This window comes from Maylandia zebra, linkage group LG15 (assembly GCF_041146795.1).
Source record: "Maylandia zebra isolate NMK-2024a linkage group LG15, Mzebra_GT3a, whole genome shotgun sequence".
In the NCBI taxonomy this organism is placed as follows: Eukaryota; Metazoa; Chordata; class Actinopteri; order Cichliformes; family Cichlidae; genus Maylandia; species Maylandia zebra.
Window position 1 is genome coordinate 34,555,723 of NC_135181.1, and position 8,941 is coordinate 34,564,663.

At 41.8% G+C, this 8,941-nt stretch overlaps 1 protein-coding gene across 1 annotated transcript in view; it reads right to left on the reverse strand.

The window, feature by feature from the left end:
• Nucleotides 1–6,709, reverse strand: part of LOC101481103 (homer protein homolog 3) — a 53,735-nt gene extending 47,026 nt beyond the window's left edge. The window contains exons 1-2 of the mRNA XM_004564785.4: nucleotides 6,289–6,709; nucleotides 2,353–2,398 (exon numbers count right to left, since the gene is read on the reverse strand). Coding sequence (XP_004564842.1) covers nucleotides 2,353–2,375 — 23 coding nt within the window. The 5' untranslated portion in view covers nucleotides 2,376–2,398; nucleotides 6,289–6,709. The remainder of the gene's footprint in view (nucleotides 1–2,352; nucleotides 2,399–6,288) is intronic.
• Nucleotides 6,710–8,941: the final 2,232 nt, after the last annotated feature.

Below are 8,941 nucleotides of genomic sequence, written 5' to 3' on the forward strand. Positions count from 1 at the left end.
ACGACGAGTTGAGTTTATACCAAAAAGTTCTACTTTGGTTTCATCTGACCACATGACATTCTCCCAATCCTCTGCTGTATCATCCATGTGCTCTCTGGCAAACTTCAGACGGGCCTGGACATGCGCTGGCTTCAGCAGCGGAACACGTCTGGCACTGCGGGATTTGATTCCCTGCCGTTGTAGTGTGTTACTGATGGTGACCTTTGTTACTTTGGTCCCAGCTCTCTGCAGGTCATTCACCAGGTTCCCCCCGTGTGGTTCTGGGATCTTTGCTCACCGTTCTCATGATCATTTTGACCCCACGGGATGAGATCTTGCGTGGAGCCCCAGATCGAGGGAGATTATCAGTGGTCTTGTATGTCTTCCATTTTCTGATGATTGCTCCCACAGTTGGTTTTTCACACCAAGCTGCTTGCCTATTGTAGATTCACTCTTCCCAGTCTGGTACAGGTCTACAATACTTTTCCTGGTGTCCTTCGAAAGCTCTTTGGTCTTGGCCATGGCGGAGTTTGGAGTCTGACTGTTTGAGGCTGTGGACAGGTGTCTTTTATACAGATGATGAGTTCAAACAGGTGCCATTCATACAGGTAACGAGTGGGGGACAGAAAAGCTTCTTACAGAAGACGTTACAGGTCTGTGAGAGCCAGAGATTTTCCTTGTTTGAGGTGACCAAATACTTATTTTCCACCCTAATTTACGAATAAATTCTTCACAAATCCTACCATGTGAATTCATGGATGTTTTTTTCACATTCTGTCTCTCACAGTTGAAGTGTACCTCTGGTGCAAATTACTGACCTCTGTCATCATTTTAAGTGGGGGAACTTGCACAATCGGTGGCTGACTAAATACTTTTTTGCCCCACTGTAGCTAGCTGATCAGCTCCATCCTCATCAAACTATATATTCATGTACGCTGGCTATATCCATCTTACATTAATTACAGCAGTTATCGCCACCTTAAACAACAAATGTAGATGGCTCCACATTTCTGTATAAAAGGATAAAGAAGCATGATACATGTATTGAAATTGTCTTCATGAGCTAGCTAAATCCAGACCTGCTGCATGTAACTGCTTTTTCAATTTCACAAAACACTAAAACAATAAAATCCCACAAGCTAAAAAAAAAAATCAGAGTTTGCTTTACTCAACTAACAGTTAAAAAGAAAAAAATGATGAAGCTGACACCAGCACCTCATTATTTTTATGATTTAAACATACAACTGATTGTCAAGGCCTAGAAGAGAAGAGAGGACTCAACTTTTGTTTCTTTTAAGAGTCCATTATTTGTCAGTGAAGCTTTCATGTGCCTGAGGCCTTTTATACTGACTGTGTTCACTGAGTGGGCAGAGTTGTGTTCAGCCAACCAACAACAGGTTTCTGTGAATGAGGAATGCTGAAAAATATTTCAGTAAAAACAAATTTCCCACACGAGGGACTAATAAAGGTTATCTTATCTTATCTTAAATGTGAAACTCCATGTTTTAAGCTACAAGCGCTAAATTGCTCAAAGAAAGTGTTTCACACAACCCCCCCCCTCCCACCCAAAAAACAGAGCAAAAAAACAATGAGTTTAACTTGAGTCAAGAATATCCACAGTATATTTTTACACCACAACATTTTTTTAACATTTGTAGTTATTTTAAACACCGAGGCTTAACATGCAAAACATGCCAAGAGCTCGTACAACACGATGCACTTGCAAGACAATCCAGCAGCGCATGGAACAGCTGAGCCGCGACAAAGTGTGTGACAGGACGACAGCGTGATAAAAGGGACACCAGGTGATGACAGCGAGGGCAGCACAACATGCTGACAACATTTGCACATCACGACAAGCATGAAACCTCCACTCTGCGAATCACATCTTACAGCTTGTTACAGTTTCCACAGATACCGAGCAGAGGATTAACACGATGGGGAGGATGAGATGAGGGTGGATTTTGTTCAAAGGCAAATAAATATTTAATGAAGCAGGGATGGGAGAATTGATCCCCAATGTATTAATACCTGATGTCTTATTTTGGAGAATCAAAAAAAAAAAAACTAACTGTAAAAATTCACAATTTCATGATGTAATGGTGACATTTCCATTAATAGCTGCCCTACTTTAAATTTTACAAGCGTCCCTATATTCATACTGAGCTACTTTTTACACTTTTTTTTTTAAACCAAATAATATTAATAGATACCAAACTTATACGCTTTGAATACCCCAGGCGTTTGTAATTAAGCAGCTTCTGCTGAGTGAAAGGTACACACAGTGACCTAAAGCTCAGCATTAATTGGTAGGAGGTATCACCCATCCCTATCAGACAGAGCAACAACACAGAGACAGCGGTGTGTTTGTACCTCTCTCGGTGTAGCGGGTACATTTTACAGCTGGCAGACCACTCCTCTGCAGCAGAACAAGAAGGAGATAGTTCAAGTTATAAGGTGAAGCATAAAACCTGCTGATCTTACCAGCCACTGCTTCAGGGGGTCCACATCAAGAGGTTGGGACATTGTGTAAAATGTCAGTGAAAGCAGAATACCGTGATCCGCAGATCTCATAAACCCATGTTTTATTCACAACAGACATTTTACTATTTCAGGAAAAATATTAGCTCATTTTGAATTTGATGGCAGCGACACGTCAATAAGTTGGGACAGGGCCATGTTTACCACTGTGTAGCATGCCCTCTTCTTTTAACAACAGTCTGTAAATGTCTAGGAACTGAGGAGGAATGTTGTCCCATTCTTGTCTGATACAGGACTTCTCAAAGTGTCTTCTTTCTTGTATTTTTGGTTTCAAGATGCTCTAATTGTTCTCAGTTGGTGAAATTTGGTCTCTACTGCAGGCAGCTCAGACTTCTACTATAAAGCAATGCTGTAATAGATGCAGTGTGTCGTTTAGTATTGTCTTAATGAAATATGCAAGGCCTTCCTTGAGAAAGACATGTGGATGGGAGCATTATATTGCATGTACACTTTTCAGCATTATTTGATGCCTTTCCAGATGCACATGCTGCCAATTCCGTAGGCACTGATGTAGTGATGAGTGTTGATAACAAGCCGGATAGTCCTTCTCCTCTTAAATCCAGAACAGTGTCCATGTTTTCCCAGAAGAATTTAAAATTTTGATTTGTCTGACCACAGAACATTTTCCCAGTTTTCCTCTATCCATTTTTAGTGAGCTTTGCCCAGAGAAAATGGCAGCATTTCTGGATTATGTTGACATATGCCTCTTCTTTGCATCATAGACCTTTAACTTGCATTTGTGCATGCAGACAGTGATTTCTGGAAGTGTTGCTGAACCCATGCAGCGATTTCCATGAAAGAATCGTATCTGTTTTTAATGCAATGCTGTATGAGGGACAGAAGATCATAGGCGCCCTGTATTGATTTTCAGCCTAGTCCCTTGTGCACAGCGATTTCTCCAGACACTGAATATTTTTGAATTATATTATGTACTGTAAATGAGGAGACATTTAAAAGTCTTCATATTTTTTCATTAAATGCAGACCTGTTGCCAAATGTCATTATGGCAAAATGTTGTTTCCTTTCAGTAACACTTACTTTTTCAGCATTTTGTTGCCCCGATCCAACGTTTATGAGATGTTTTGCTGCCAATAAATTCAAAATGAGCTAACATTTTCCATGGAAGAGTAAAAGTGTTACAATTATTTGGAACTGGGGAGGTTGTTGTACTTATCAACAGTACCAAGAGAACATGATCATATCCTGCACAAAACACTTCAAGGATCATAAATAAGATAAGATAACCTTTATTAGTCCCACACGTGGGAAATTTGTTTGTGGTAAAAACAAAGAATTTCATTTAGGTTAGACCTGCTTAAAAACACACATGAAAAAGACTTACACTTAAGACCACAGCTCCATTTAAAAATAGTACTTATACATAGTTCTTGTGTCATTAACACACAATAAACCCATTCATTAGGCTCCTCCAAATGCTGCCCGAAAATGCAGATTTTCTGAACCATTTTTAATGTATTGCTGTTGCCGAGCATTGATGTTGAATTAATAGAAACTGGTCATAAACTTCACCCTGTCTAAATCTGCAGCCTGTTACCTCAAGCTAGAAGGTGTTCATTATATCAAGACTGCATCTCCATCCATTTCCAGGCTACCCATGTCAGAGGATAAGAACAAGAACTCCAAGACAAGCAGCACGGCTTGAAAGCACCTGTGTGAAAATTCATTTGGTTTATGGACCTGAAGCGACTCTTAATCAAGACTCTGCTCCATCTGTCAAGTGTGCAGAAGAGCTGCAGGCCGTCTCTGGATATTATGAGTTCTGCAGACTCCTGTTTGAGAGTACACGGTGGCCCAGTGACTAAATCTAGCTTTTTTTCTCCTTTTTTGCCATTTGGCCCAGGTGACTGAATCCTGCTGCCTCTCTGCTGCTCAGAGGGATGAAGCAGAGTTGATGCCTGGCTTAAGCTCTGACAGTGAAAATGCATCAAACACAGGCCATCGGAGCAGATGTTTGCTTGTTTGTTACTGTCAGAGGACCATTTCCCCGCTGGCATCAACAGAGTGGATACAGTCTACTTTAAGCTTTTAGCGTTGACACTGTGGCACAATGCCACACTGACTGGGGTTGGGTATTTAGTTCCTAATCTGACTTTTATTGACAGTAACACATTCCAGTGCACCCTCTCCATCTCACACATGGAAAACACGACAGCAAAAGAAACATTTGTGGTTTCAAAGCCCTGAAACCACAAATATTTCCATGACTTTGAAACCTCGAACCTTCAAACCTAAGAATTGAATGCGTGGGTGCTTTACAGCAGTTTGCAATCACTTTGTAAAAGTACTCCAATCACTGCACTAACACAAGTGAAATATTACAATTCATACTGGAATTTCAGGTATGTATAGCTACTTGTTGTTGGCCAGTTTACTTTATTTATTTTTTTAATGGTAATTGTAAACAAAAAAAGAAAAGGTGCCGCTCAGGTGCGTCCTCGGACTATGCCCCGCCACATAAATGTTAACCTGACCAACTCAATTTTGGCCCTGGATCCAACCAAATAAATAAAAGAAACTATTAAGCTCAATGAAAAACTGTTCAAATCTGAGTTTCCTGGATGACAGTTGTCTTACAGTGCAGATTTCTAGTCTTTTCCATTATCACATATTTTCCATCCATCTTCTTCTGACTATCTGGATCCGGGGTCACAGGGCAGCACTTTTAGCAGATATGCCCAAAAGTCCCTCTCCTCTCTCCAGACACCTCTTCAAGCTCGACCCTGAGGCATTTCCAAGCCAAATATTTTGCTGGCAAGAAAATAAATGTTCTTGAAATGTATTTTAGATCACATTTTAGCTGTATAGGAGCACACGTTTTAGGAAACGGGGTCTAATCTGAGCAGTAAACGGGTAAATATCGGCACTGTTGCATTACTGTGCACTGAGAACGATTACATTAAGTAGTTTAGACTGCAAATAAATAGAATGTAAAACCACAATAATGCAATAATGCAGTGAAATCGGATCCTCCTGCGGGTGCCAGCTTATCGTGGCGCATCAGTGAAATCACATTAAAGATAAAAGATGATGCTCTCGTGCTTTGCATTCATTTAAGGAGCATCTTAAAGCGCCATATAAGTCTCACAGAGGTTGGAAGCTAACAGCTTGGACTCTGGTAGTGGGAAGAGGGTTCAGGTGTATCTGAAGCCTAGCTGGAGACCTGCACGTATAATTGAACACACGCAAACACACTGACAGAGTTAATGAGATTGAGCGCAGCATGACACCAACAGCATCCCAATAAAAGCCACCCAGGATCCCCTGCAACAGAATCAGCCTGCAGACTCGCTCTTCAGTGAGGAGGAACAGAATAGAGGAAGTCTCAGCAGTTGGAGCATTTAAATGACCTCCGTGTGCGTCATCATAAAAAATTACCATTACTTTTAAACAAACCGCCAGCGTGACAGCCAGACGGTTACATGTAATGCGATTATCTTCGTTGGCACAGCGGTCAAAAAAATAAGAGTTTTGATCAAAATAAGTTGGGATCTACGTTTCAAATTAAAGACTCCTTTCTCGCTCAGCAGCTACCGGGATGTAAACAAAGAAAACAGCAGACTGTCACGTGTGAACTAACGGTAGAATTGCTCCAAAAGCTTGTACAAGATGCCGTCCAACGGAATCAAAAACCCACGTCGTCAGAAACGAAACTACTTCGTCACAAAGTTCACATTCAGCTTTTCTTTTTTTCTTTTTTTAAATCAACACTTGAAGAGAAAAGATTTCAGACACAAAACCACAACTTACCCCATGCTCCGAGGATTTAGATGTTATTTTGGAGGTTAAATCCACTCCTAATTTCCCTCTCGCCAAAAAGATTTTTCCTTTCCTAAAACCCTGGACGTAAGTTACATTTCTGAAAAAAAAAAAGACAAATCACTTCCGACTCCAGATTCCTCCAGTTTCCCCTCCAACAGTACTCCTCTCCGCTCAAGTCAGTTGCACTCCAGCCCGCCTGCCCTTCTTTGTCCGCGGGGTTTCCACAGCCAAGAACACCGCGAAACTGTCGTATCCGTGCGTAATTACGCACCGCGAACGTTTGGCTCTGCTTTGCGGCTCGGACAGACGGACGAATGTCGATGAAAAGTCGGGCAGCACAGTGCTCTTGGCTCAAACCTCCTCCAGGACTTCTGTGCTGCGCTCCCCTCCTACCACTGTGCCAGATCACACTGGGATTCCATTCAACTATTTCTGTGGGACCGCGGGGTCTCCACAGTGCCATCTAACGGGCTCCGTGGAAATGACTCCTCATTATTCCGACTGTTCATTTATATGCCAGAATAAGAACTATGTCAAAATGACATAGTTATAGCCTTAAATCCCCCGCCCCGATAGCTATTTACGACAAAAGCTTAAGCAAACAATCAGTCATGATGCGCACTGCTGCACTTGATGTGTTAATCTCATGTCAAACCAGATTATGGTGAGTATGGAGATGTTTATAAAGAGCTATATGGTAATCCCAATTATTTCAAATCAGTATAGAAATGTACAAATATATGCCAGATTAGATTAGAGCTTTTTTGTTTTGTTTTTTAAACTCAGATGCAGGCATTAAGCCTCTGAAAACTGAGAGCAATTGCTGTAGTTTTTATAGCCATATTGGATCTCCTGAGACTAAGTCTATTCACGCCCTCCTTTGTTGTATTTTTCCATTTCATAATTTGCCAAATGCTTTCAGTGCATCGCCGATCTGGGATATAGACAGGTCGGTTAAGTGCTACACAGTCGGTTTCTTTTTGGAAAAGCAAAACTTGTTTGCACCATTTTGCTTTCTTGTTAAAGTTCTATATTTCCCCCTAAAAGTGCTGGAAATATTTCTGTGTGCTTAGAAAGAGTCTCCACTGATTTATCTGCATGAATATAGGCTGAACATGGGAGACTGGAGCCTCAAGTGTGGTGGAAGAGCAATGGGAGCGCTAATCATGTTGCTCAGTGGGCTGTTACAGCGATGCAGCTGACTGCGCCTCTGTGCTGCAGGGAGGCAGCAGGGAACATCAGATCCTCGCCTTTGCATTCAAGCAATTTTCCTTTTAATTTAGAGAGACACTTTTCACTCGGTCCAAGGCAGTTTGCAGCACAGCTGGACGGTCTGGACAGGATGGAGCTAAACCTTCAGGCCTTTGCCTTTAACACACAGGGCATTAATCACCTCTGGCAGCCCGGTGTACAGACACAGATGGGTTTTTCTTGGTGAAGCTTCTTCTGCCTCTCTAGTCAAGCAGTAACTGAATTAACTCACACTGTCCTTCGCAAGCCCACAGTGGCAGGTGAAGAAAATACTCGCATGATCATCTGCAAGACATTAACAAATAAATCTATGCAGAGAATCAAATCTTGGATTTTGAAAGGAGATTCTGGAGTTTTCCATGTGAGACTGCTGCAGTTCTGCGCAGCGCAGAAGCACAGAGAGCCAGGAAAAAGTCAAGGTTTAAGTTCAAGGTTTATGCCCAAGCAGATCAGGATACGTGGCTGACTGCAAAGCCTCTAAAACCCACACGGACCACCTTCTGATAATAAAAAAACATTTTCTGACTGATGTGAAATTTAACAAGTTCTGACCAGAGAAAGTGTATTTTTATGATGCCTGTGAAAGATTCCCTTCATCTTGCTGGTCATTAATCACACGTGACAATACACCACGAAGCGATCAGTCTGACACAATCTGCCACATAGAGAAAATAACAGGTTTTTATCGATCTGAAACTTTGTCTCACTTCATCATTGTGACGTGAATGGCGAGAACTTTACGACAGGTGATCTCTCAGAACCCTGAAGGCTTGTGTTTCACAATAAAAACAAAATCTTAGAAATCCGGGTAAATATATATATTACTGTAAAGATTGGGGATTTACAGATAGGCACATTTTATTCAATATTTCCTTTAAATGTGCGCTGCAAAGACAAAGTAGAGACAGCCCAGCTCTACAATGAAAATACTGAGGCTCTGGCAGGTTCAGAGGTCAATACAAATCTGTAGTGCTGGACACAAAGAACTCGAAACCTGGCAAAGCGTCAAGCTCCACTACGTGTGCATATTTCTTTGTGAATATGCAACGTTTAATTAAACTGAGTCTTACAAAGGGGGCCCAAGGTCTCATATATAGTTTCATTACATTACATCATTATTTAGGCACATAAGGATCGAAGACCACTTCACCACCAACAACTCACGACAGGTATGGCAGGGAGTTCAGCACTTAACCAACTACAAACCTGGCAATACCACGTTGACTGAGGGTAACGCGGAGCTTGCAGAGGAGCTGAACCACTTCTTCGCACGCTTTGAGGTGAAGGGACCAGAGGCAGCAGCAGAAAAAACATCGGACAGCAGCAGCCCAAGCCTCATAGTGCAGGAATATGAGGTGAGGCGCACACTGAGGGCAGTGAACCCCAGGAA